Source organism: Giraffa tippelskirchi, chromosome 7, assembly GCF_054371585.1.
Source record: "Giraffa tippelskirchi isolate mGirTip1 chromosome 7, T2T-mGirTip1v1.2.pri, whole genome shotgun sequence".
In the NCBI taxonomy this organism is placed as follows: Eukaryota; Metazoa; Chordata; class Mammalia; order Artiodactyla; family Giraffidae; genus Giraffa; species Giraffa tippelskirchi.
In genome coordinates this window covers 119,528,713-119,556,375 of record NC_137281.1, presented here as the reverse complement: position 1 = coordinate 119,556,375, position 27,663 = coordinate 119,528,713, and the positions used below count along the sequence as shown (strand labels likewise).

Here is a 27,663-nt window from a genome sequence, read left to right as displayed (position 1 = left end):
GACAAAGTGGAGGCTGACTGGCTACCAGGAAGAAAGGTAGCAGTTTACGGACACAGGACTTACTTGGACACAAGATGGGGAGAAATGGCCATCAAGGCGCCTTTTGGCTCTGGGATTCTGTCTTTGCCCATCCAAGATCACCTCTAGAAAACTCACATAGTAGTTTTTCTACACTGTGCCTGGTACCTAGTTGGCATTTAATAAATATTTCTGGTATGAGGCATTTGATGACAGATGTCCTCACATCCCTGTATTTTTGCTTCAAGAAAAACTTACTTAAAATGGATTAATCAAAATTTTTTTCTCTGTCCTCCAAAGTAGCTTCCAAGAATAGTTTTGTTCAAGAATTTTCTTTTACCTTCAATAAGGTGAAGCCCTAAGTTGCATGGTTGAATATCTGATGACTCACATTCTCCAACATTGCCATTTAAAATTCTGGTTAATGGAAATAAATGCATTAGAGGGGGAAATAGTTTGGTTAATTTGTATTTTTTACTATTAACTAAACAAAGTAGAAGGAAAAAAGTTGCTTAAACAACTAAAACAAATTTACAGCTATTGTTTGTTTCTACAGCAAAAGTGTCTTTTTAAACATAAATCTAGGGCACATGTCAGGGGAAATTGTTGAATGATAGTCTTTTCCATTTGAATACTGGGGACCAGGAACCACAGATTTCCTCCACTGGGGTAGGGCATGGCTTTATAGCGATTAGAATGGATTTTTTTTTTTTTCCAGAAGGGCCAACACTTTCACACTTTTTATCCTAGTATTTAACCAAGCTCATCTCAGAAGATTCTGGGCACCGTGTGGGAATGTTGGCCTTCCTAGACTGGGGTGGGGGCGGGGGAGCCCTCCGGTGGCAAAGAGGAGGTTTCAGAGGAATGCTCTAGAGTGATTCCCAGAGTCAGAATGTAGGAATTCTAGAAAACATCCTGAATGCTGCAGTTGGAGCTTCTGTGCCGAGGTGCTCAAAGTGGCTCCCAAGAAGAAAGATTATGGATGTTCGTCTCCATGGGCAACTCTGATTCCACCTGTTGCTCAGGAGGAGAGGCCGAGAGGCGCAGGAACAGGACCGACACGCGACCCCCCCGGAAACCGAGAAGCTCGCCTCTCGCACTCGGTTTTCCCAGCCTAAGGGGACTTTGGCTGCCGGGGCAGGGGTGGGGAGGAGGAGGCCTTCCCCATGGTCAGGGGCCGGAGCTCTCGAGAGGGCGACGCTCCCCGGACCCACATTTCCTCCGCAGCCCCTCCCCGAGGCGAGAACGCCAGGTGCACAGGTGAGGCCCGGCCGCCAGGTACAGTCAGCACTAGCGCCTGGCCGCTGCCGTTCCACGCTCCCTCCCTTAGGTCTGGTCCTCCCGCCTACCTTTGTGTATAGCTCGGCCACCGCCATGGGCAGACCGGGCAGCTCGACGGCTGTGGAGATGAGAGGCTCGGGGGCTGGGCGGGCGGCTCCGCGGCCCAGCGGAAGGTAACCGTCCTGCAGGCCTAACAAATTAGAGCCGGACCATGCAGTGGGAGAAGTTTTCCAGCAGCCGAGTAACTTTCCCGAGGGCTGGCGGCGGGGGAGGAGAGGAGTCCCGGATTGGCCCTTCCCGGCCCACCTGGCGAGGCCTCGCTGTGATTGGCGGGACAGGGCTGCGGGAGGGGCGCCCCGCCGCCCCGCAGGTTCCCGCGGTTAAGTGGGTCCACCTGGCGGGGTCAGAGCGCTCAGCCAAGAACTAGTTCGCTGGGGATTCGCTGGCTCTCAAAGCAGGAAAACGGTGTGTTCCGAAGCGTCCCGACCCAAGTTTTAGCTTCTTTAGGTCTCAGCGTGCTTACTGGAAAGAGCATAGGATATAACCATTTGCATAGAAAATCCAGGAGAACCACTAGAACTTGTTAAAGAGTTCAGTCAGGTAACCATATTCAAAATCAGATGTTAAAATGAATAATTTTCCTGTGTATGATCAATAGCCAGTTAGAAAATATGATAGAAAGATAGAAAATAAGGTATTTGTAGTATCAACGAAAACGAAGTATCCTGACAAAAACGCACTTTACCTTTGTGGAGAAAATGTTTAAATTTCTTTTCAAGGGTCAAAAAGAAGGTAGGAATGGGGAGTCATGCTGTTTTCATGGATAGGAATATTTAATATTGTACAGGTGTCAATTGTACCCAAATGAATATATAAGCCTAATATAACTGGAATAAAAATCCCAGCAGGACTTTTGCAGAATTGCAAAGTGGTTTTATATTTTGGGGGGCTTCCCTGGTGCCTCAGACGGTAAAGCGTGTGCCTGCAGTGCGGGAGACATGGGTTCCATCTCTGGGTTGGGAAGATCCCCTGGAGAAGGAAATGGCAGCGCACTTCAGTACTCTTACCTGGAAAATTCCATGGACAGAGGAGCCTGGTTGACTACAGTCCATGGGATCGCTGAGTTGGACATGACTGAGCAACTTCACTTTATATTTTTTATGGAATAAAAGTCTGTGTATAACTAAGACAATTCCCAAAACAACAAAGAGGAGAGATTAGCCCTACCTTGTAGTAAGGGATATCACAAAGCCATTAAAACTGTGTGCTACTGTCATGGGAATGAATACATGAATAATGGAACAGAACGGAGTCCTCCAATAGGACCTTGCATTATATAGTGGCCTAGAGAACCTGATGAGGAAGGAAGAGATTATTTAATGGAAGGGTCATTATATAGGGGGAAAAAAGCAAGTGCATAGCAAACAGTACATCCAAAAATAAACTCCAGATGGATTCATGATTAAAAATTAAAAGCAAAACCAGAAAAAAAAAATAGGGGTAATATCTCTGCAGTGCTTGGCATGTGGAATCTTAGTTGCCTGATCAGGGGTGGAATCTGTGCCCCTTGCAGTGGAATGGCAGAGTCTTAACCACTGTCTTAAGCCAGGGAAGTCGGGGGGTAATATCTTAACTGTTGGGTTAAGAAAGAATGAGTTAAGATACAAAGTAGCAGAGCTGTAGAAGGGAAAAATTGTAGATTTGAGGTCATCAAAATGAAACATTTCTGTTCAGTAAAGAACACCATTTACACAAAAAAGGCAACAGATTAGGAACTATATTTGCAATTAAAAAAACAATATCTAGAATATTAATCTAGAATATATAAGAAACTATTGTAAATTGGTTAAAGAAAAGATGGGAACTCCAGTTTTAAAAATTGGACAATTGGTAGCGGAAACAAATAGGCAATTTGTGTATGGGGATACTCAAATGGCTGGTTAGCATATAAAGACATGTCAACTTTATTAATAGAGAAATGCAAATGAAGATATCACTCTGCTCCCATATTACTGGGAAAAATATTTAGGTTGGACAACAACATATGTTGCCTAGGATGTGAGGAAACGAACTGTTTTGCTCACACAGCTGTGGGAACTACACAACCATCCCTTGGTATCCAAGGGGGGACTGGTCCCAGGATCCCCAAAGTTACCAAACTCTTCCATTGTTCAAGCCCCTTGTGTATAATGGCATAGTATTTGCATATAACCTATACATATTCTTCTTACATATTTTAAATCATCTCTAGATTATTTATAATACCTAATACAATGAAAATGCTATGTAAACAGCTGCTGGAAATTCAAATTTTGCTTTTTTGGAAATTTCTGGAATTAAAAAAAAATGTATATTTTGGATCTGAGGGCGGTCAAATCTGTGGATGCAGAACCTGTGAATATGGAGAAGTGACTGTACTGATACTCCCATTCGAGAGAGCAAGCTGAGAATATTTAATGAAAATAAATTCAGGCAGAAAAATTTCTCACATAGTTTCACATTGTCACCCAGAGAGACAGTTAAGTAGATGTTCATCACAACACAGTTGTATATCAAGGAACTGGAAACACTTAAATATCCATCAAAAGGGGGGAGGAATAAGTAAAATCATGTATGCTTACAATATAAAACCGTACATCTTCTGGTAGGAGTGGACATGAGCTACCTATACCGCTAAGAGAGATATGAAAAACAATGCTGAATAGATAGCTAGCACAAGTCATATATATTTTAAACTCACAAAAACTGCAATACTATATGTTGTCCATGGATATAAGCATGTGTAAATGAAAGTGTGGGTGATAAATTATAAAGTCATCCATTAAATAAACAAAAGTGGATATTTATGAGGTTGAGGGAAGTGGAACTGGGGATAAAGCAAAAAGTGAAGCCAAAAGTATTAAAAAGGGGTTGACATGGACCAACCACAATAGAAGCCAAAATAAGAAAACTATGTTAATTCAATTCTGTGTACTTATTGTCCAAAATAACATAAAGAAAAAGAAAAGGCATAATCTGGTTAGGGACAGCTGTGTGGTTCCTCAGAGTTAAGAAAGGAATCTAAAGGTCTAATTACTTTTTTCTTAATTTTTAAATTTAGTATTATTATTAGCCACACCACACAGCTTGTAGAACTTTAGTTCCCCAACCAAGGATTAAAACCATACCATGGCAGTGAAAGTGCTGAGTCCTAACCACTGGATCAGCAGAGAATTCCTACTTTTTTCTGTAAGTAAAAAAATTTTATTGAAGAATAAAATTATATACAGAAAAGTGCACAAATAATAAGTGTATATCTCAATATATTCTTATACATGGAATACAGCAACACACTCAAGTAACCACCACTCAACTCAGGCATAGAACATTTCTGACACCCTAAACCTTCCATGTGACTTCAAGCCATTACCCCTTACAGATAACCACTTTTATGACCTCTATCAGTATGGATTAGTTTAACCTATTTTAGATGTTTTTATAGGTGGAATCATGTTTGTAACTTTTTGCATTTGGCTTTTTACATGACATTTATCTATGCTGCTGCATGTAGCTGTAGTTTACTATTTTTGTTGCTGTATAATATTCCATTGTATAAATATTCTAGTTTATTGATTCATTCTCTTGAAAGTGAAAGTCGCTCAGTAGTGTCCAACTCTTTGCAACTCCATGGACTATACAGTCCATTGGAATTCTCCAGGCCAGAATACTGGGATGAGTAGCCTTTCCCTTCTCTAGGGAATCTTCCTAACCCAGGGATCAAACCCCAGGTCTCCTGCATTGCAGGCAGATTCTTTACCAGCTGAGCCACAAGCGAAGCCTAAAAGGAAGGCAGACGCCAGGTGTAACTCTAATGCTGTGACTCGGATTCATTCTCTTACTAAGTGTTTGGGTTGTTTCATTTTGTGATGATGAGGCTCAGGGCACACACCACTCCAAGATATGCTACTCTGGGATGTGAATTATTTTCAGCTGAAAACAAGCAGGCTCAGAGTCCTCTCTGTGTTCCATTGCCAGCAAATATTTGTTTACCAAACATTATTAGCTTCCTGAAATTACCTTACTTCCCTTTGAAGTCTCAAAGGGACTTTGAGACTTAGTCCAGAATATATGATACGTCTTTGTCATTATTCCAGAATATATGTATACTTCATCTTGCCTTGCTGTCTTTGGAATTCTTCATATTTATGTGCTTTCCCCATGCACATGTAGTAAATTTGATTTAAAAGCCTTACAGCATTTTAATTACCAGCCAAAAGCACTAAGGGGGGGAAGCGCTCCTCCCAAAGTGGCTGTTATGAATAATGCTTCTTTTTTAACAAAGGAATTTAAAGTTATCAGTTTCCTTCTATGATCAGCTTTGGCGACATCTCATAAACTTTGACTTTGTTGCATTTTTGTTTTGAAAGAAAACGAAGAGTTCAAAATATTTTCTGATTTCCCTTGTGATTTCTTGTTATTAGAAGTGTCTTATTTAATTTCCAAATATTTGCATATTTTGCAAATTCCCTTCTGTTCTTTTCTAATTTGATTCTGTTGATTTCTAATTTGATTCCACTCTCTATTGTGGTCAGAGAACATTCTTTATGTGATCTCAATATTGTTCAATGTATTAAACTCTTTTCATTGTCTTGCATGTGATTTATTCTGAAGAATGATCAGAATGTACTTCAAAAGAATATGGGTAAAGGGTTCTATAAATGTCAGTTAGATCAGGGTGGTTAATATTGTTTTCAAGTCTTATATATTCTTGCTGATTTTGTCTACTTCTGCTAATTACAGAGAATATGATATTGATGGCTGCAATTATTATTGCTGTCAATTTCTCCTTTCAATTTTGTCAAATTTTACTTTGTGTATCTTGGGGTTCTGTTAGGTGTATACAATTTGTAAAAACAGAAAAAGAAAAACAAGGACTCAGGCAAGGCTTATTTCTTTCTCATATATGTATATATTTTAGATTATTTTCCATTATAGAGTATTATAAGATATTGAATATAGTTCCTTGTGCTATACAGGAACAGCTACAGTAAATCCTGTTGTTTATCTATTTATAGTAATAGTTTGTATCTATTAATCCCATACTCCCAATTTACCCCTACTTCCCTTTCCCTTTTGGTAAACAGAAATTTTGAAATGCAGTACTTGGATGCAATCTCAAAAACGACAGGATGATCTCTGTTCATTTCCAAGGCAAACCATTCAATATCACAGTAATCCAAATCTATGCCCTGACAGTAACGCTGAAGAAGCTGAATGGTTCTATGAAGACCTACAAGACCTTTTAGAATTAACACCTGAAAAAGATGTCCTTTTCATTATGTGGGACTGGAATGCAAAAGTGGGAAGTCAAGAAACACGTGGAGTAACAGGCAAATTTGGCCTTGGAGTACAGAATGAAGCAGGGCAAAGGCTAATAGAGTTTTGCCAAGAAAACTCACTGGTCATAGAAAACATCCTCTTCCAACGACACAAGAGAAGACTCTACACATGGATATCACCAGATGGCCAAACTGAAATCAGATTGATTATATTCTTTGCAACCAAAGATGGAAAAGCTCTACACAGTCAGCAAAAACAAGACTAGGAGCAGACTGTGGCTCAGATCATGAACTCCTTATTGCCAAATTCAGACTTAAATTGAAGAAAGTAGGGAAAACCACAAGACCATTCAGGTATGACCTAAATCAAATCCCTTATGATTATACAGTGGAAGTGAGGAATAGATTTAAGGGACTAGATCTGATAGACAGAGTGCCTGATGAACTATGGATGGAGGTTCCTGACATTGTACGGGAGATAGCGAGCAAGACCATCCCCTAAAAAAGAAATGCAAAAAAGCAAAATGGCTGTCTGAGGAAGCCTTACATATAGCTGTGAAAAGAAGAGAAGTGAAAAGCAAAGGAGAAAAGGAAAGATATATCCATTTGAATGCAGAGTTCCAAAGAATAGCAAGGAGAGATAAGAAAGCCTTCCTCAGCAATCAATGCAAAGAAATAGAGGAAAACAATAGAATGGGAAAGACTAGAGATCTCTTCAAGAAAATTAGAGATACCAAGGGAACATTTCGTGCAAAGATGGGCTCAATAAAGGACAGAAATGGTAGGGACCTAACAGAAGCAGAAGATATTAAGAAGAGGTGGCAAGAATACACAGAAGAAGTATACAAAAAAGATCTTCACAACCCAGATAATCACGATGGTGTGATCACTCACCTACAGCCAGACATCTTGGAATGTGAAGTCAAGTGGGCCTTAGGAAGCATCACTACAAACAAAGCTAGTGGAGGTGATGGAATTCCAGTTGAGCTATTTCAAATCCTATTGAGTGCAGCACAATCATCTATTGTGCTGCACTCAATATGCCAGCAAATCTGGAAAACTCAGCAGTGGCCACAGGACTGGAAAAGGTCAGTTTTCATTCCAATCCCAAAGAAAGGCAATGCCAAAGAATGCTCAAACTACTGCACAATTGCATTCATCTCACACACTAATAAATGAATGCTCAAAATTCTCCAAGCCAGGCTTCAGCAACACGTGAACCATGAACTTCCAGATGTTCAAGCTGGTTTTAGAAAAGGCAGAGGAACCAGAGAGCAAATTGCCAACATCTGGTGGATCATCAAAAAAGCAAGAGTTCCAGAAAAACATCTATTTCTGCTTTATTGACTATGCCAAAGCCTTTGACTGCGTGGATCACAATAAACTGTGGAAAATTCTGAAAGAGATGGGAATACCAGACCACCTGACCTGCTTCTTGAGAAACCTGTGTGCAAGTCAGGAAGCAACAGTTAGAACTGGACATGGAACAACAGACTGGTTCCAAATCGGGAAAGGAGTACGTCAAGGTTGTATATTGTCACCCTGCTTATTTAACTTATATGCAGAGTACATCATGAGAAATGCTGGCCTGGATGAAGCACAGGCTGGAATCAAGATTGCTGGAAGAAATATCAATAACCTCAGATATGCAGATGACACCACCCTTATGGCAGAAAGTGAAAAAGAACTAAAGAGCCTCTTGATGAAAGTGAAAGAGGAGAGTGAAAAATTTGGCTTAAAACTCAACATTCAGAAAACTAAGATCATGGCATCTGGTCCCATCACTTCATGGCAAATAGAAAGGAAAACAGTGGAAACAGTGGCTGACTTTATTTTTTCGGGCTCCAAAATCACTGCAGATGGTGATTGCAGCCATGAAATTAAAAGATGCTTACCACTTGGAAGGAAAGTTATAACCAACCTAGACAGCATATTAAAAAGCAGAGACATTATTTTGTCAACAAAGGTCCGTCTAGTCAAGGCTATGGTTTTGCCAGTAGTCATGTATGGATGTGAGAGTTGGACTATATGAAAACTGAGCACCGAAGAATTGTTGCTTTTGAACTGTGGTGTTGGAGAAGACTCTTGAGAGTCCCTTGGACTGCAAGGAGATCCAACCAGTCTGTCCTAAAGGAGATCAGTCCTGGGTGTTCATTGGAAGGACTGATGTTGAAGCTGAAACTGCAATTCTTTGGCCACCTGATGCGAAGAACTGACTCATCTGAAAAGACCCTGATGCTGGGAAATTGAGGGCAGGAGAAGGGGATGGCAGAGGATGAGATGGTTGGATGGCATCACCAACTCAATGGACATGAGTTTGAATAAACTACAGGAGTTGGTGATGGATAGGGAGGCCTGGCATGCTGCGGTTCATGGGGTCACAAAGAGTTGGACATGACTGAGCAACTGAACTGAAACAGAAATTTTTCTTTTTTTGAAGTTTGTTTTCTTTGTCTATGAGTCTGTTTCTGTTCTTGTATATAGATTCATTTTTAACCTGTATTTTCGCTTATATTTAGTTCAAAATATTTTAAAATTTCTCTAGAGCTTTCTTCTTTGACCCATGTGAAATTTAGAAGTTGTTTAATCTCTAAGTATTTGGGGATTTTCCAGCTGTCCTTCTGTCATTGATTTTTAGTGTTAGTCTTTTAAAATTTAAAGGTGTGTTTCATAGCCCCAAATATGATCTATGTTGGTGTATGTGATGTGGGTTTATTTATGACACTAACAAAAATCCTTTACATCCATATCTTTATTTGAACAATTTTCTTTAATAGCTAGGAGAATACAGCATTAATGACACACATTTACTAAGTACAACATCAGACAACTACAAATTTAGAGCATAAATGTCTATCTGATATTGTTTTGGTCTTCATCTTAGCACTAGGTGATACCTAGTGAAAACCCATGTTTCAAAGGCTTTTGTTGACATAAGGTGCATTATTAACTGATATTTTTAAATGTCATGTGAGATATGCTGGGGTGGGTTTAGTTTAAAACTAGTGTTGGTTGATAATGCCTTTCACTTCTCAGTACTTTTGCTTCCTTTTTCATGGAGGAATATTTCACCTAAGAACTTTTCAAAGATTAACTAGATCATGTTTTTCTATGTAGGTCAAAGTAGAATTCCTTTTCCAGATCCAACAAGGAAAAAGAAAAACTGCAATGTTCAATGCCATGGAAGTTAAAAGATACATCCGTTTCACAGTAAGTTGACAATTGAAGTTAGAAATTAAAATACAATATATTAAATATCATAAGCTCATTTTTATGCAACACTGTTAGAGCAACTTAAATTCTCCAAGGACACAAGAAAATCAACATAACTCCTGGGTTCCACAAAAATACACAATTAGGATCATAAATTATAATACATATATCCACATTTGAAGGTAAAATTCAGCATATGTTGGAAAAATTAAATGGCTCAAGTGTTATAGAGAGCCTGAAATGTAGGCTAAGTTTTTATAACATATAACAACAATAAGATATTTAAAACTATTGACTCTGAAAAATGTCATGAAAATGTACACTGACCTACTAAGCATTGAATTGTACATACAAACTTCAATTCAAAAAACATTTTTCTAAAAAGAAATGTTTTCAGTCAAATAGTTCAAGCAAAATTACAATACTAAGGAAATGATATTCATATTTAGACATCTTAATGAATCTAGTAACACCCATTAAATTGAACTAATGAGCATTTTAACTAGACCAAATTATAAAATAAAAAATGTATAAAATGTATTTTGGCAGATATTTTACATACTGCTTTCCAGTTCCTGATCTATTGAGACATCTATCGTAATCTCAGTTTGACTTAATTTAGGGTAGGTAATACAGTGAATTAGAATTATAGCACTCTTTCCTATTTTCACTCCAGTTTTGATATGGGTAAAGTGTTCTTTAAAAAAAATTTTAATGAATGTCCATGAAAGGTTTTACAATTATACCCTTTAGCCTAAGAAAACGTCAGTTCAGTGTGAAACAAGCCATTTAAGAATTACCAAGAATCTAAATTATCTCTGTATTTCTTTCATATGTTCGTTTGCTTACTTGTAATACAGAGCCCCCCAAACTCAGGAAACACTCTCTAAGATCGCATTTCATTGGCTCTGAGTTTGTTGCTGCCTCAGAGTTCCAATACCTATTTAGAAATGAGAAGAAAGGAAGAAGGAACAGGAAGGGAGGGTCAGGCAGAATGGGAAGGAAGAAAGGAGGCCACGCCCACCCACACCCTCACACCTTGAGAAACAGGGCAAGACACCTTTCCAGGCAAGACTTCCTCTTACAGAGGAGGAGTTCCAGAGAACTTAAGGCAGCTCTAGGAGGGAAGGGAGCAGGGGTTAAGGCGGCCCTCATAGCACAGCCTGAGAAGAAATCAATGCACTTATGCATACACAGTGCCTCCCTAACCTCTTGGCTCCAAAGCCAACACTGGCAGCATGCACACACTGTCATGTTCAAACATACAAAGACTTGTGTATGGCCTGCCTGGTAGATAGCCCTCAGAAGGGACCCAGGAACTTGGCCTGTGCCTGCAGGTTCTCTCCAGGCTGCTCAGCTAGCTTACCTGGTGGCTCTCATAGTGACTCTGAGGACTGTGTGTTGACAGTGACCTTCTTAACTGTTGGGAGGCTCTCTCCATTTCCTGTCAGGCTGTGACAGCCTGCTACTAAATAATGACCAAAACAGAGTACTGTACCCTGCAGGGTGGTGGGGCACTGATCTATTACAAAAGCCAAACCTAGTTATAGTTGGTGAAAGTGAAAGTCGCTCAATAGTGTCTGACTCTTTGCAACCCCATGGACTATACAGTCCACGGAATTCTCCAGGCCAGAATACTGGAGTGGGTAGCCTTTCCCTTATCCAGGGTATCTTCCCAAACCAGGGATCGAACCCGGGTCTCCCGCATTGCAGGCAGATTCTTTACCAGCTGGGCCACAAGGGAAGCCCAGTTATAGTTGGTAACTTCACTTTCACTTTTCCCTTTCATGCACTGGAGAAGGAAACAGCAACCCACTCCAGTATTCTTGCCTGGAGAATCCCAGGGACAGCGGAGCCTGGTGGGCTGCTGTCTATGGGGTCGCACAGAGTCGGACACGACTGAAGCGACTTAGCAGCAGCAGCAGCATGACAAAAAGGAAACCACAAGGCACCCCATCTGATCAGCACCAAGAACTTGGTGCTTTTATTCAACTCCCATAGGCTTTCCTGGTGGCTCAGACGGTAAAGCGTCTGCCTACAATGCGGGAGACCCGGGTTCGATCCCTGGGTCGGGAAGATCCCTGGAGCAGGAAATGGCAACCCACTCCAGTACTCTTGCCTGGAAAATCCCATGGACGGAGGAGCCTGATATGCTACAGTCCATAGGGTCACAAAAAGTCAGACACGACTAAGCGACTTCACTTCATAGGCCAATAGCCAACTCTGATAGAGAAAAAGAGCACCTTGTGCTGGGCCAGGGCACCCCACGGGTACCAGGAGGAACAAAACGGAACCTGGGGACTTTCTCAAGTCTCCTGCCCCACATGTGCTCTCACTGCCACAGCTGAGTGTGGAATGACGGCACAGCTTAGGCAACCTAGGCAACCTTAGTTAGGCAAGTCACTGGCCTTGTCTCTGTCTCAAATTTTCACACACACAAGGATGGCAGTAGCTACCCTCCTACCTTCCAGGGCTGCTGTGAGGACACAATGAGGTAACAGAGCAAGTGAGCTGGAGTAAAACGTGGCCAGACACAAGGTACTGTTTCTACACTCCCTTTCACCAGGAGAACTGAAGGGCCACATGTGACATTTTTGCTTTGTTTTATGTTAAACAGTTGAAGTTACTGAAGACTGTGTATGTGTGGAAGAGAGAGAGAGAGAGAATGTGAGGACATCTCAGGATGGTGCCAGATGCCCCTTCACCTAGGGTTACCAGAGAAGACATTTCTCACAACCACCACTATACTGAAATTCTAATAAAATAAATTATTAAACTGTGTTATTAAAAGCTTTGATCTATATTATACATAATCACTTACCCAGAAAGAGGCAACTTTCAATTATCCACGGAAATGAATGAAATAAAGTAAATGAGACAAACTGACCCAAATCCCCGAATCTCCTCTCAGTTGGCTTTGGAATACATATTTTTGTACTTTTGCAATCGAGGAAAGAAGTGTCAGGTACACAGGGAATTTTCACAACTTTGGAAGGAATCATGAAACTACACTTCATGGATTTTACCCTATGCCCATCTTTCCCCTTCATTATAGTTCCTCTCAAGCAGAGCAAAACCTTAACCTGAGAGAAGGTACAAGAAGGGAAACTGCTTCTAAGTTTTCAGGTTTGCTTTCCAAGTTGTGAGCTGAGTCTCCATGTAAGGTGAGTGGGGAAGAGACTATTGAGAAGTGGCTATTGAGACAGTGAATTGTTTTCTCAAAGAACTCTTTCTTTGAGTTCCTATAGTGTGTCATGGAGGAATTATGAACAAGCGTATTAGTGGTAATGCTACGAAGTACTGCAGAGAAGTGAGAACAGTAAGAACTCATGTAAAAATTGGCCTGAAGGGAAGTCCTCAGGTTGGCGAAACAACTGAAGACTGACTCCACCCACAGCCTTCAACATAGTCAGAGCAGGTGAGTAGACAGTTGAGGGGATACCTGACATGGTTGAAGGAAGAGAAAGAATGAATGGATAAGTGAGTGGGTGGATGGTGTGGAGGGCTGGCAGAGGTTTGTTTGAGGCTGGGTAATAAAGTGTGAATGGACAGAGGGAAAGGTGAGAAGCCCTCAGAGAGGCCAAGGATACCCACAGTCAGTAGAATATTGTTGCATCTCCAAGAAACTAGGACACAGAATGACTTACCAGGATTTGGAGTTCCGTGGTTGTAAGTATTTCTGTTGTGACTAAAGATCTTCAGGCCACTAAGAGAAATTAATTCAGATCCCCATCTGGGGTTCTGGATAGGCCCTGGAGGAAGCTGGAGCCCTGAAATAGCATAATCTTTGTGCTGCTGCTGCTGCTGCTAAGTCACGTCAGTCATGTCCGACTCTTCGCGACCCCATGGGCTGCAGCCTACCAGGCTCCTCCGTCCATGGGGTTTCCCAGGCAAGAGTACTGGAGTGGGGTGCCATTGCCTTCTCCAAATCTTTGTGCAGCCATCCCTGAACAGGAGAGCCTGTGGCTTGGGTGTGGAATAGAGGCTCTTTGTAGCAGAAAGACGGGAGATAGGAGAGAGAGAAAGGCCCAGACTAGACATGCCTCAGGATACAAGCTGTCTATGGGAAAGACAAAGGGCTGCAGTGGCAGTGGAAGCTGGAGCGTGAGCCTGAAGACCCGGCATGACTCGGTGTGCGTGGAACCTGCTACACAGGACTAACCTGGGAGGATTTCCAGGTTTCAGTAGGGGAGCCTACAATCACAGTGGCATTTGAGGGGACATCTCTCCCACCCAAGTCCTATCTATGTTCTTAGACTCTGACCCATTCAGTACTAACTAGGTGGTTTCAAAAGTTATTGAAAACCACATTGACAACCAGGGAAAATTGAGAGAATCCGAAGTAGCATTTTTGCTTGATTTTGCAAATGAATAAATGTATCCAATCTGAATACAGCAGTACACAGTTCAATAAAAATTACCTGAACTAAATTTCTAAAAGCATGAATATAAATCATGTACATTTAAGGAAGATTATAGCTTCATAAACCTATGATTTTACATTTTATTAATCCCTCAAAATTAACATGTTCCAAACACTAGGCTAACCTTACCGAATACCTGCAGCTCACTTCTCTGTGGTCCAAGCACTCCGAGGAGAGGACTTCAGAAGTGGAAGGGACCTTAGGAACTGGCTGTCTAATACTCTTACTGTATAAATGAGGAGTTTGAGGCTCAAATAAGTTAACAGACAGTATTTATCTTTTAATAACAATCTTTATCACTGATTTGAAAATGTTTTACTTCCATTAATAATATTGCACATATTTTATAGATCATCTAACAGTTAATTTATACAAATCTATGATTGTAATTCTGAACCAGAGTTTCTAGTGAAAGCTAAGAATTTGCTTTTGCACAATCTGAAACATTTATTGTTTAAGATTTGTGGGACAAATGGAGAATATGTTTACTTAGAATGTCAGAATGAAAACTTACAGAATCTGGGTCTTATTAAACGAAGTCCTCTGTAAAATTCAGCAATCTCCTTATATTCTTATATAGGTCAAAGTATTTCTAATATGATGCTCTTTAAAATATCTAGTGGTACTGAGAATATTTATAGTAGTTGCAAAGCCTAAAAAATGGGATCAATTATTTATTATATACTTTCTTTTGCATAATTTATAAAAGAATCAAGATTTCAAGACCTGAATCATGAATATTCTGACAATCCTCTCTAGATACTGAGATTAGTTCTTAATAAATTAAGAAGAAAGAAAACCTGTCAGGGTTGAAAATATGCACTGCAGGAATCAGATCTGGTAACTAAAAATAAGTCACTTCACAGAACACTGTACCCTGATGTGATATCACCCAGGGAAAGTTAATGAGCACATCAATATAACACATCCTGAATAAATGACATCAATAATAACCACTTTGCCTAGTCCTATCCCTAAATGTCAAACGTTGTGTCATATTACTACATGACTTCCCAGTGTCTGCTACTTGTGCGGGTGAATCTGTAGATATGTGCACATAATCCAGTTAAAACTAATCTGACTGGACTGTAAACAGAGTTGATAAAAGAGAAGCTTATTGTTGCAGTGCCTAACATGAGTATCGCTTACATTTTAAAGAACATAGTATGTAGCAGCAATTTAAAATGCTCAGTAAACTACAGTACAAATGGACTTCCATGCTCTAAGCAAAACAACATTCTCTTAATATCTCTACATCATAGTGACACATAGAAGGGAGCTACTTGTCCAGTTACTTTACATAATGCCAGTTTATTTGTTTGTTCCAGTTTGACATTATAAACATAGTTGATTCCTAAGCTGGTATGATATGTACTTGGTGGTGGTTTTTCTTTCAATTCTTCCGGTTAGCACACAGGAGGTTCCTTGTCGGCGCCTTCTTAACAACAGCTCATATTCATATCTGATTTTCAGGATTTTATATCATTTAGATGCAGTGATAAGGATTTAAAATAAATGCTGGCAGCTGAAGACACATTTTTTTTTCTTTTCTTCTGTCTTTCACCTGCACGTCAATGGCAGACACCTAACTGACCAAGGACAAGTGTTGTTATGAAGGTAGGCACAAAGGAACTTATCTTTCTTTCCAAGATAATGAGAAGTATTCTAGGGGCAGTTCTAGTCAATAATCTCTTATTTGGGAGATAATAAGTACTATCGTTTAAAACATGTTTTCAGTAGCTCACTTGAAATAATGGGTTTTTATTTCAGGCAAGAAATGTATTGTCAATATTTGCCTCGATATCACATTCAGACCCGTGATATGAATCCCAGGCCCAGGCTGGCTGGAATCTGGATGGTTTCTAGTGCAAGGGAAGAGGGGTTAAAAGGAAAGGTGACAGGAAAGATGTGTTTTGCATCCATGAGTAGTTGAGGAGAGTCTTTCCTATCTCGTAAACGCATCTGAGAAAATTAAAAAAAAAAAACAAACAAAACAGAGCATCAATTCTTTGAATCTATAAACATTTTTTTAGACAAAATTCTACCAAAAACCCTCAATGAATGACAGATGTTTATATTTGTTTTAAAATAACTTCATTTCCCCAATAACTTATTATCAAAAAATTAATGCACTATGAAAATGATACAATAATATAATAAAAACTGCATTATCCTTCAATAAGCTATAAAATTTCCATTCAAATGACTGTGTTGGTAAACTAAAGCAAACGGAAGCCTGAGAGATCTTACCTGTATAGTACGGATAAATGACACAGAAACTCTTTCTTCAAACTCATTAACCGGTGTATACAAATTCAACACTTTGACAATCTGGGAGAAATAAAATGATCAAAGTTTTTAGCTAATTATCAAATATATACATTCCAGGTACCTCTAATTGGGAAAATGAAAAGGATCTCTGCCTATTGCTTTCAATTCTACCCGGGGTTTTGTTATAGGACAGGAGAGGAGAGGGAGATGTTCTGAAGGCACATTTACCTTTATTATTTAAATCTTTACAATAAGGATGTATTAATATAATATCTGTACATTTTAAGAAGCAATATAGCAAGGCGGGGCTAAGACGGCGGAGGAATAGGACAGGGAGACCACTCTCTCCTCCACAAATTTAGTGAAAGAACATCTGAACGCTGAGCAAACTTCACAAAACGACTTCTGAAGGCTGGCAGAGGACGTCAGGCTTCCACAAAGACAGCGCATTATCTTCAAAAGAGGTAGGAGAAATTATAAAAGATAAAAAGAGAGACAAAAGAGTTAGGGACGGAGACCCGTCCCGGGGAGGGAGTCGTAAAAGAGGAGAAATTTCCAAGCACCAGGAAACCCTCTCACCGGCGGGTGTGGGGGAAGATTTCTTATCTCGGAGGGCAACGTAACTGGGAGAAAAAATAAATAAAACCCACAGATTACGTGCCTAAAGCAACTCCCAGCAAAGAACCCCAGACGCTCGCATCATCCGCCACCAACAAGTGGGGGCTGAACGGAGAGGAGCGGGCGGCACTGCCTAGGGTAAGGACCGGGCCCGAGTGCCCCGAGGGCAATCTGAGGGAGCTAACGTGAGAGAGTAACCTAAACTGTGGGACAGCCAGAGAGAGAGAACTATCCCGCGAAAAGCCCAACTCTAAGGCACTGCCGCCCGCTCACAGAACAAAGGACTGAGCGATACCAGAGGAGACCTAGCCGGCTGCGGACCGCCCCATCCCCCGCCGGACACAGCGGGCAGGCGGGGCCAGCCAGAGCCGGAAAGGGGCAAACTCGGCCCGAGAGAGGGCACCCCCTACCAAACTGCAAACAGGCTCCCAGTTTCTAAGCAAAGACTGCCTGAGATCCCGGAGGGTCGACAGCCGCCGGGAGGGTCGCAGCCAGAGACCAGCTCCCCAGAACGGACACAAAGCACACCGGAGCCGGGTGCGCCCGTAAACCGAGGCGGGGACCAGGGAGGTGATAAGCCGCACCGCCCCAACAGGGAAGAGCGCGCTCGCCAAAGCAGCTCCGACCGGGAACGGCACAAGCCGCGGGCGAAACCGAGTCTGCGCCTTTGTGGAGTAACCGGGAGCCTGAACCTGAGTGGCTTAGACCTGGGAAGTGCACCCATCTCAGGGCCCACTCCCCGGCCCACTCCCCGGCCGAGTAACCTGAAGTCTGAGCAGGGTAGACGGGGAAAGCACACACGCCGTGAGCGGGGGCGAAACCAGTGCGGCCGAGACACTGCGAGCTCACCACACACACGCCAGGTTTGCAGTGTTCCTTCCTCCCCACAGCACGATTGAACAAGCGAACCTAAAGAGACCACCTCCACCCCTTTGTTGCAGGGCGGAAATTAGATACTGAAGAGACCTCCAAACAGAAGCCAAATAAACAGAGGGAAGCTCTTTGGAAGTGACAGGCCAACAGATTAAAATCCCTGTAGTTAATACCGACTGCACTGAAAAGGACCTATAGATCTTGAAAAGTATAAGCAGGAACAAGGATCTATCTGAAACTGAGCAGACCCCACACTGCTCACAACAGCTCCAGAGAAAGTCCGGGATATATATTTTTTTACTATTATTATTATTTTTTTTAATTAAAAAAATTTTTTTTTTCTCTTCTCTCCTTTTTCTTCAAGTCCTCTATTACACCTTTATCTTCATAACCCACTATTAACTTGCAAAAAAAAAACCCCTACTTTTGAAGCAAACTGCATACATATATCTTATACCTTTTGTGTTTTCTTTTTTTACTGTTTTACTGTTTTTTTCTTTTTACACTGCTTCCTTTTTTTTCTTTTTTTTTTATATTGTAAGTTTTGTAAGAGTCTAACCTTTACTCTAGATTTTTAATCTTTGTTTTACATATTTGATATCAGTTTTGTACATTTAAGAACCCAATCTTTAGGATCCATTTTTACTCAGGAGTGTGGTCACTGGCCTGATTACTCTCTCCCCCTATTAATGCTCTTTCTTCTCCCCCAGGGAACCTCTATCTCCCACCCTCCTCCTTCTCTTCTCAACCCAATTCTGTGAATCTCTGAGGGTGTTCTGGGTACCGGAGAACACTTCAGGAACAGGATACTGCCCAGATCTCTCTCTCCCCTCTTGATTCCTCCCTTTCTACTCATGCTCACCTCTATTACCTTCCTCCCCCCTCTCTATGTATCTCTGTGAACCACTCTGAGGGTTCCAAACTGTGGAAAGCACAAAGGGAAGTGCTTACTGGCTAGATTGCTCTCTCCTCATTTGAATTCCCCTCTTCCCCTCCTGGTCACCTCAAACCCTCCCCACCCATCTCTCCATGTAACTCAGTGAACCTTTCTGGGTATCCCTCACTGTGGAGAATCTTTTCACCATTAACCTAAAAGTTTTATTATTGATGCTGTATGGAAGGAGAAGTCTTGAGGCTACTGCAAGAATAAGACTGAAAGCCAGGGGAAACATTAATTAACAAGAGACCATCCAATAGCCTCCACATATACACTGAAACCAAGCTCCACCCAAGAGCCAATAAGTTCCAGAGCAAGACATACCACGCAAATTCTCCAGCAACGCAGGAACATAGACCTGAGCATCAATATACAGGCTGCCCAGAGGCACACCAAATCCATAGACATCTCAAAAATTAATAATGGTCACTCCATTGCACTCTAGAGAGCAGAAATCCAGCTCCACCCACCAGAACACCGACACAAGCTCCCCCAACCAGGAAGCCTTGACAAGCCACCTGTCCAACCCCACCCACAGTGACGAACCTCCACAATAAAGAGGAACTTCATACTACCAGAATACAGAAGGGCCACACCTAACACAGCAATCTAAACAAGATGAAAAGGCAGAGAAATACTCAGCAAGTACAGGAAAATGAGAAATGCCCACCAAACAAAAGAGGAGGAGATAGGGAATCTATCTGAAAAAGAATTTAGAATAATGATAATAAAAATGATTCAAAATCTTGAAAGCAAAATGGAGTTACAGATAAATAGCCTGGAGACAAGGATTGAGAAGATGCAAGAAATGTTTATCAAGGACTTAGAAGAAATAAAAAGGAGTCAATATAGAATGAATAATGAAATAAAGGAGATAAAAGACACTCTGGAGGGAACCAACAGTAGAATAAGGGAGGCAGAAGATAGGATAAGTGAGGTAGACGATACAATGATGGAAATAAACGAAGCAGAGAGGAAAAAAGAAAAAAGAATCAAAAGAAATGAGGAAAACCTCAGGGACCTCTGGGACAATATGAAACGCCCCAACATTCGAATCATAGGAGTCCCAGAAGAAGAAGATAAAAGGAAAGGCCATGAAAAAATACTCGAGGAGATAATAGTTGAAAATTTCCCTAAAATGAGGAAAGAAATAGTCACAGAAATCCAAGAAACCCAGAGAGTTCCAAACAGGATAAACCCAAGGCGAAACACCCCAAGACACATATTAATCAAATTAACAAAGATCAAACACAAAGAACAAATATTAAAAGCAGCAAGGGAAAAACAACAAATAACACACAAGGGGATCCCCATAAGGATAACAGCTGATCTTTCAATAGAAACCCTTCAGGCTAGAAGGGAATGGCAGGACATACTTAAAGTAATGAAAGAGAATAATCTACAACCCAGATTACTGTACCCAGCAAGGATCTCATTCAGATATGAAGGAGAATTCAAAAGCTTTACAGACAAGCAAGAGCTGAGGGAATTCAGCACCACCAAACCAGCTCTCCAACAAATGCTAAAGGATCTTCTCTAAACAGGAAACACAGAGAGGATGTTTCAACACGAACTCAAAACAACAAAGTAAATGGCAACGAGATCATACTTATCAACAATTACCTTAAATGTAAATGGGTTGAATGCCCCAACCAAAAGACAAAGGCTGGCTGAATGGATACAAAAACAAGACCCCTATATATGCTGTCTACAAGAGACCCACCTCAAAACTAGGGACACACACAGGCTGAAAGTGAAGGGATGGAAAAACATATTTCATGCAAACGGAGACCAAAAGAAAGCAGGAGTCGCAATACTCATTTCAGATAAAATAGACTTTAAAATAAAGGCTGTGAAAAGGGACAAAGAAGGACACTACATAAAGATCAAAGGATCAATCCAAGAAGAAGACGTAACAATCATAAATATATATGCACCCAACATAGGAGCACCACAATATATAAGGCAAATACTAACAAGTATGAGAGGGGAAATTAACAATAACACAATAATAGTGGGAGACTTTAATACTCCACTCACGCATATGGATAGATCAACTAAACAGAAAATTAACAAGGAAACACAAACTTTAAATGATACAATAGACAAATTAGATTTAATTGATATTTACAGGACTTTCCACCCCAAAACAATCAATTTTACCTTTTTCTCAAGTGCACATGGAACTTTCTCCAGGATAGATCACATCCTGGGCCATAAATCTAGCCTTGGTAAATTCAAAAAAATTGAAATCATCCCAGCCATCTTCTCTGACCACAATGCAGTAAGATTAGACCTCAGTTACAGGAAAAAAACTATTAAAAATTCCAACATATGGAGGCTAAACAACACGCTTCTGAATAACCAACAAATCACAGAAGAAATCAAAAAAGAAATCAAATTATGCATAGAAACGAATGAAAATGAAAACACAACAACCCAAAACCTATGGGACACTGTAAAAGCAATACTAAGGGGAAGGTTCATAGCAATACAGGCGTACCTCAAGAAACAAGAAAAAAATCAAATAAATCAACTAACTCTACACCTAAAGCAACTAGAGAAGGAAGAAATGAAAAACCCCAGGGTCAGTAGAAGGAAAGAAATCTTAAAAATTAGGGCAGAAATAAATGCAAAAGAAACAAAAGAGACCATAGCAAAAATCAACAAAACTAAAAGCTGGTTTTTCGAGAAGATAAACAAAATTGACAAGCCATTAGCCAGACTCATCAAGAAACAACGGGAGAAGAATCAGATCAACAAAATTAGAAATGAAAATGGAGAGATCACAACAGACTCCACAGAAATACAAAGGATCATAAGAGACTACTACCAACAGCTATATGCCAATAAAATGGACAACTTGGAAGAAATGGACAAATTCTTAGAAAAGTATAACTTCCCAAAACTGAACCAGGAAGAAATAGAAGATCTTAACAGACCCATCACAAGCACGGAAATCGAAACTGTAATCAGAAATCTTCCAGCAAACAAAAGCCCAGGACCAGACGGCTTCACAGCGGAATTCTACCAAAAATTTAGAGAAGACCTAACACCTATCCTACTCAAACTCTTCCAGAAAATTGCAGAAGATGGTAAACTTCCAAACTCATTCTATGAGGCCACCATCACCCTAATTCCAAAACCAGACAAAGATGTCACAAAAAAGGAAAACTACAGGCCAATATCACTGATGAACATAGATGCAAAAATCCTTAATAAAATTCTAGCAAACAGAATCCAACATCATATTAAAAAGATCATACATCATGACCAAGTGGGCTTTATCCCAGGAATGCAAGGTTTTTTTAACATCCGCAAATCAATCAATGTAATACACCACATTAACAAATTGAAAGAAAAAAACCATATGGTTATCTCAATAGATGCAGAAAAAGCCTTGGACAAAATTCAGCATCCATTTATGATAAAAACCCTCCAGAAAGCAGGAATAGAAGGAACATATCTCAACATAATAAAAGCTATATATGACAAACCCACAGCAAACATTATCCTCAATGGTGAAAAATTGAAAGCATTTCCCCTAAAGTCAGGAACAAGGCAAGGATGCCCACTCTCACCACTACTATTCAACATAGTTTTGGAAGTTTTGGCCACAGCAATCAGAGCTGAAAAAGAAATAAAAGGAATACAGATAGGAAAAGAAGAAGTAAAACTCTCACTGTTTGCAGATGACATGATCCTCTACATAGAAAACCCTAAAGACTCTACTACAAAATTACTAGAGTTGATCAATGAATATAGTAAAGTTGCAGGATATAAAATTAACACACAGAAATCCCTTGCATTCCTATACTCCAATAATGAGAAAACAGAAAGAGAAATTAAGGAAACAATACCATTCACCATTGCAACAAAAAGAATAAAATACTTAGGAATATATCTACCTAAAGAAACAAAAGACTTATATATAGAAAACTATAAAACACTGATGAAAGAAATCAAAGAGGACACAAACAGATGGAGAAATATACCGTGTTCATGGATTGGAAGAATTAATATAGTGAAAATGAGTATACTACCCAAAGCAATCTATAGATTCAATGCAATCCCTATCAAGCTACCAATGGTATTTTTCACAGAACTAGAACAAATCATCTCACAATTTGTATGGAAATATAAGAAACCTCGAATAGCCAAAGCAATCTTGAGGAAGAAGAATGGAACTGGAGGAATCAACCTGCCTGACTTCAGGCTCTACTACAAAGCCACAGTCATCAAGACAGTATGGTACTGGCACAAAGATAGAAATATAGATCAATGGAACAAAATAGAAAGCCCAGAGATAAACCCACGCACCTATAGACACCTTATCTTCGACAAAGGAGGCAAGAATATACAATGCAGAAAAGACAATCTCTTTAACAAGTGGTGCTGGGAAAACTGGTCAACCACTTGTAAAAGAATGAAACTAGAACACTTCCTAACACCGTACACAAAAATAAACTCAAAATGGATTAAAGATCTAAACGTAAGACCAGAAACTATAAAACTCCTAGAGGAAAACATAGGCAAAACACTCTCTGACATAAATCACAGCAGGATCCTCCATGACCCACCTCCCAGAATATTGGAAATAAAAGCAAAAATAAACAAATGGGACCTAATTAAAATTAAAAGCTTTTGCACAACAAAGGAAACTATAAGCAAGGTGAAAAGACAGCCTTCAGAATGGGAGAAAAGAATAGCAAACGAAGCAACAGACAAACAATTAATCTCAAAAATATACAAGCAACTCATGCAGCTGAATTCCAGAAAAATAAACGACCCAATAAAAAAATGGGCCAAAGAACTAAACAGACATTTCTCCAAAGAAGACATACAGATGGCTAACAAACACATGAAAAGATGCTCAACATCACTCATTATTAGAGAAATGCAAATCAAAACCTCAATGAGGTATCATTTCACACCAGTCAGAATGGCTGCTATCCAAAAGTCTACAAGCAATAAATGCTGGAGAGGGTGTGGAGAAAAGGGAACCCTCTTACACTGTTGGTGGGAATGCAAACTAGTACAGCCACTATGGAGAACAGTGTGGAGATTCCTTAAAAAACTGGGAATAGAACTGCCATATGACCCAGCAATCCCACTGCTGGGCATGCACACCCAGGAAACCAGAATTGAAAGAGACGCGTGTACCCCAATGTTCATCGCAGCACTGTTTACAATAGCCAGAACATGGAAGCAACCTAGATGTCCATCAGCAGACGAATGGATAAGGAAGCTGTGGTACATATACACAATGGAATATTACTCAGCCATTAAAAAAATACATTTGAATCGGTTCTACTGAGATGGATGAAACTGGAGCCCATTATACAGAGTGAAGTAAGCCAGAAAGAAAAACAACAATACAGTATACTAACGCATATATATGGAATTTGAAAGATGGTAACGATAACCCTATATGCGAGACAGAATAAGAGACACAGATGCATAGAACAATTTTATGGGCTCTGAGGGAGAAGGTGAGGGTGGGACGTTCTGGGAGAATAGCATTGAAACATGTATATTATCATATGTGAAACAGAACACCATTCCATGTTCGATGCATGAGACAAGGGCTCAGGGCCGGGGCAATGGGATGACCCAGAGGGATGGGATGGGGAGGGAGGTGGGTGGGGGGTCCAGGAAGGGGAACACATGTAAACCCATGGCTGATTCATGTCAATGTATGGCAAAAACTATTACAATATTGTAAAGTAATTAGCCCCCAACTAAGGTAAATAAATTTATAAAAAAAAATAAAAAAAAAATAAAAAGAAGCAATATAAATTTGAAAAATCATGAAAAGTAAAAGTAATTAGCCCCCAACTAAGGTAAATAAATTTATAAAAAAAATAAAAAAAATAAAAAGAAGCAATATAAATTTGAAAAATCATGAAAAGTAAAAGTACTCCCACTCTCATGCTCTCTCAGTCTCTCAAAGTAACAGTAGTTATCAGTGTCCTGAGTATTCAGCTAATTACTTTCTATATATATTCTATGTGTAATCTATGTAAGATTTCTATGTTTTGAGATAAGTGATGAACATTTAAAAAATCCAAGAGTCAGCACAAAAGTAACTAGGCAAAAGAAAAGTGGGCATGTTTATGCCTGTGCCTTGCCTCATGCTGTGGCCACTGTCCTCCAATGCCCTTCCCATCTTTTCACTGCCTTAAATTCAGGATTTTCCCTGAATGATTAGTTGTTGATCCTCAGCACCATCTGGGAGTCCTCCCACTAGCTTATTAGTGCTCAGGGCTTAACTACCTACCAAGGGCCTAGCACCAGCCCTGGGTTTCCCTAGGAGCTGGCCCCACCAAAACATGGGGCAGCAGAAACCAAAGGAAGAAGGGTGGGCCAGCCAACCAGGCCAGGGGCCAACCCTGCCACTCTGGAGCCCACAGTAGAACTACTGTGGCCCTGTCACAACAGAAGGGCCTATACAGCCCACATAGGAGTACCCCTGGGCACAGAGCTCTGGCGACCAGAGGGCAGCATGCCTCTGAGCCCCACAGGATGTTTCCTACATAAGGCCACTTCTTTAAGATTGGGAAATGTAACCAATTGACTTAATGCATAGAAAAAAGAAAAAAAAACTGGGAAAAATGAGAAGACAGGAATATGTTTCAACCAAAGGAATGAGACATAACCTCTGAAGTACTAAATGAAGTGGAGATGAGCAATCTACCTGATAAAGAGTACAAGGTTATGATCATAAAGATGCTCACTGTGCTCGGGGGAAGTAGGGATGAACTCACAGAGAGTCAGAAAATATAAAGAAGAACCAGAAATAGCTGAATAATACAATAACTGAAATAAAAAAAGACACTGGAAGGCATCAACAGTAGACTAAATGATACAAAGGAGTGGATGTGAGCTGGAAGACAGGAGTATGCATCAAATCACTGAAACTTTATAGAAAAAAGAATGAAAAGAAATGAGGATGGTTTTAAGAGACCTCTGGGACAACTTAAGTGATACTGAGAACAAACAGTTGGTTGCCAAAGGGGAGGGACATGGGGTGTTCAAAATAGGTGAAGGGATTGAGGTACAAACCTCTAGTTATAAAGTAAATAAAGCATGAGGATATAATCTACAATATAAGGAATATGGTTTATAATATTGTAATAACCTTATATGGGGACATATGGTTGCTAGACTTATCATGGTTATCATTTCATAATGTATGCAAATGTCAAACCACTGAGTAGTATACCTGAGACTAACATCATATTATACATCAACTACATTTCAATTAAAAAAAGAATTATCTGTCTTAAATAGATAAGTCTAAAGAATCATTCAATTATCAAATAATATACAAAACTCTTTGGAGTTCAAGCTCTGTAGGATGTATAGAATATATACCCCATAAAAACAGAAACTTTGCCTTATTTGTGGTTTTGTCTGAGTGGCTGGAACATTACACAGAACAGTGTAGAGAATGGAGAAATATTTACTGAATGTTGAATGTGCATAAGTGTGACTAGTACTGAAACATACTTTGTGGCAAAATCTCCTGTCTTCAAGATCTACAGTATTGATATATATCATCTCTGACACAGATGAAGTTAGCTCAGAGACTAGAGCAATAGCTAGAAGCCTTCGTGACTTCCCTAAATGTTACCTTTGATAAATTTTATAATAGGGAAAGTTGCCTTACCTGGGCAGTAGTTAAAGCATTGCACATGGAACAAATGGCTTCTGCGTCATCATCTGTTTTCTTTTTCACTTGCAGAAGCTGAGCAGCCTGGATGAGAGGCTCCAAGGTTTCCTTAGCCCCACTGTTCATCAAATTCTTGTCACGTAGCCATTCTTCTAGTTGACTGACATTATACCTATGTCAAAAAAGGGTTGAGGGGGATGCAAATTTACCGAATGTTATCATAAATGTCCTAATTTTTCTGTGCATGGCTTTGTTAGGAATTTCAGTTGAATTCTGTTTTTTAAATCATTAGCTGTGCTTAAAAATTTATCACTATAAATAATCAGGTTTATAATCATAATTATATAAGAGTGAGTATAATTCTAGAGACTATAATTCTCTTTAATGGAAGACAGAAATGTAGCCATAATATTAGCAAATTATGAAATAAGGTGTGCTAAAAAAAAAAAGAACACATAATATGGTTGTGTCCTTATTAAACAGCAGAGCAAAAAACATCTTCTAGCTTTTTACAACTTGAGAGAACTGATAATCCTCTAATTACTCTCTGTTCCTTATGTCAAACTCCAAGCTAGTGGAGATAATAAGATCCCCACCTAGACCCTGTGCTTTGACCCTTTTCAGGGAAGAGCCGGGGTGATGGAGGTAGTGGCCTGAGGAAGTTTAGGGATGTAGGCAAGAAGGGCAACTGGGGGCATGGGAAGAGACAAACAGAAAATACGGGGAGAGACACAGAAACTACACAGATGCTGGGGTTTTAAGAGGTGGCCGACCAAGTGACAGTGGTTTGCAAAACAGGAGTCAGATAAATGGATCCGCGGTCAGGACTTAGTAATTAGGCAAAGAGGGGCTTCGTAGGTATAAAGAGAGCTTGCAGAGAGATAAATTCAATGACCTGAGTGGAAGGCATTACTTTCTGACTGCTGTCTACAGTGGACATGAGTCAGAATGGAACATTTGGAAAGAAGGTCAAATTTCCTAAGATTGAGTAACTACAGACTTTTATAAGAGAAATATTTTCCCCCTCTCTTGGTG

The 27,663-nt window shown here is 40.1% G+C and overlaps 2 protein-coding genes across 11 annotated transcripts in view; both read right to left on the bottom strand.

Moving 5' to 3' along the window:
* The window catches only part of MYO5C (myosin VC), a 121,609-nt gene extending 110,390 nt beyond the window's left edge, over positions 1 to 11,219 (bottom strand). Inside the window, exons 1-3 of the mRNA XM_081511482.1 lie at positions 11,197 to 11,219; positions 10,680 to 10,770; positions 1,368 to 1,821 (exon numbers count right to left, since the gene is read on the bottom strand). Of these exons, the coding sequence (XP_081367608.1) occupies positions 1,368 to 1,394 (27 nt within the window). The 5' untranslated portion in view covers positions 1,395 to 1,821; positions 10,680 to 10,770; positions 11,197 to 11,219. The remainder of the gene's footprint in view (positions 1 to 1,367; positions 1,822 to 10,679; positions 10,771 to 11,196) is intronic.
* Positions 9,355 to 27,663, bottom strand: part of MYO5A (myosin VA) — a 212,025-nt gene continuing 193,716 nt past the window's right edge. For all 10 annotated transcript variants that reach the window (XR_014059930.1, XR_014059931.1, XM_081511474.1 and 7 more), the window contains 3 exons: positions 26,626 to 26,800; positions 16,505 to 16,585; positions 9,355 to 16,216 (listed from right to left, as the gene is read on the bottom strand). Coding sequence is in view for 8 of the 10 variants with exons in the window: in XM_081511474.1 (XP_081367600.1) it covers positions 16,064 to 16,216; positions 16,505 to 16,585; positions 26,626 to 26,800 (409 nt within the window). In the remaining 2 variants the exon portion in view is untranslated. The remainder of the gene's footprint in view (positions 16,217 to 16,504; positions 16,586 to 26,625; positions 26,801 to 27,663) is intronic.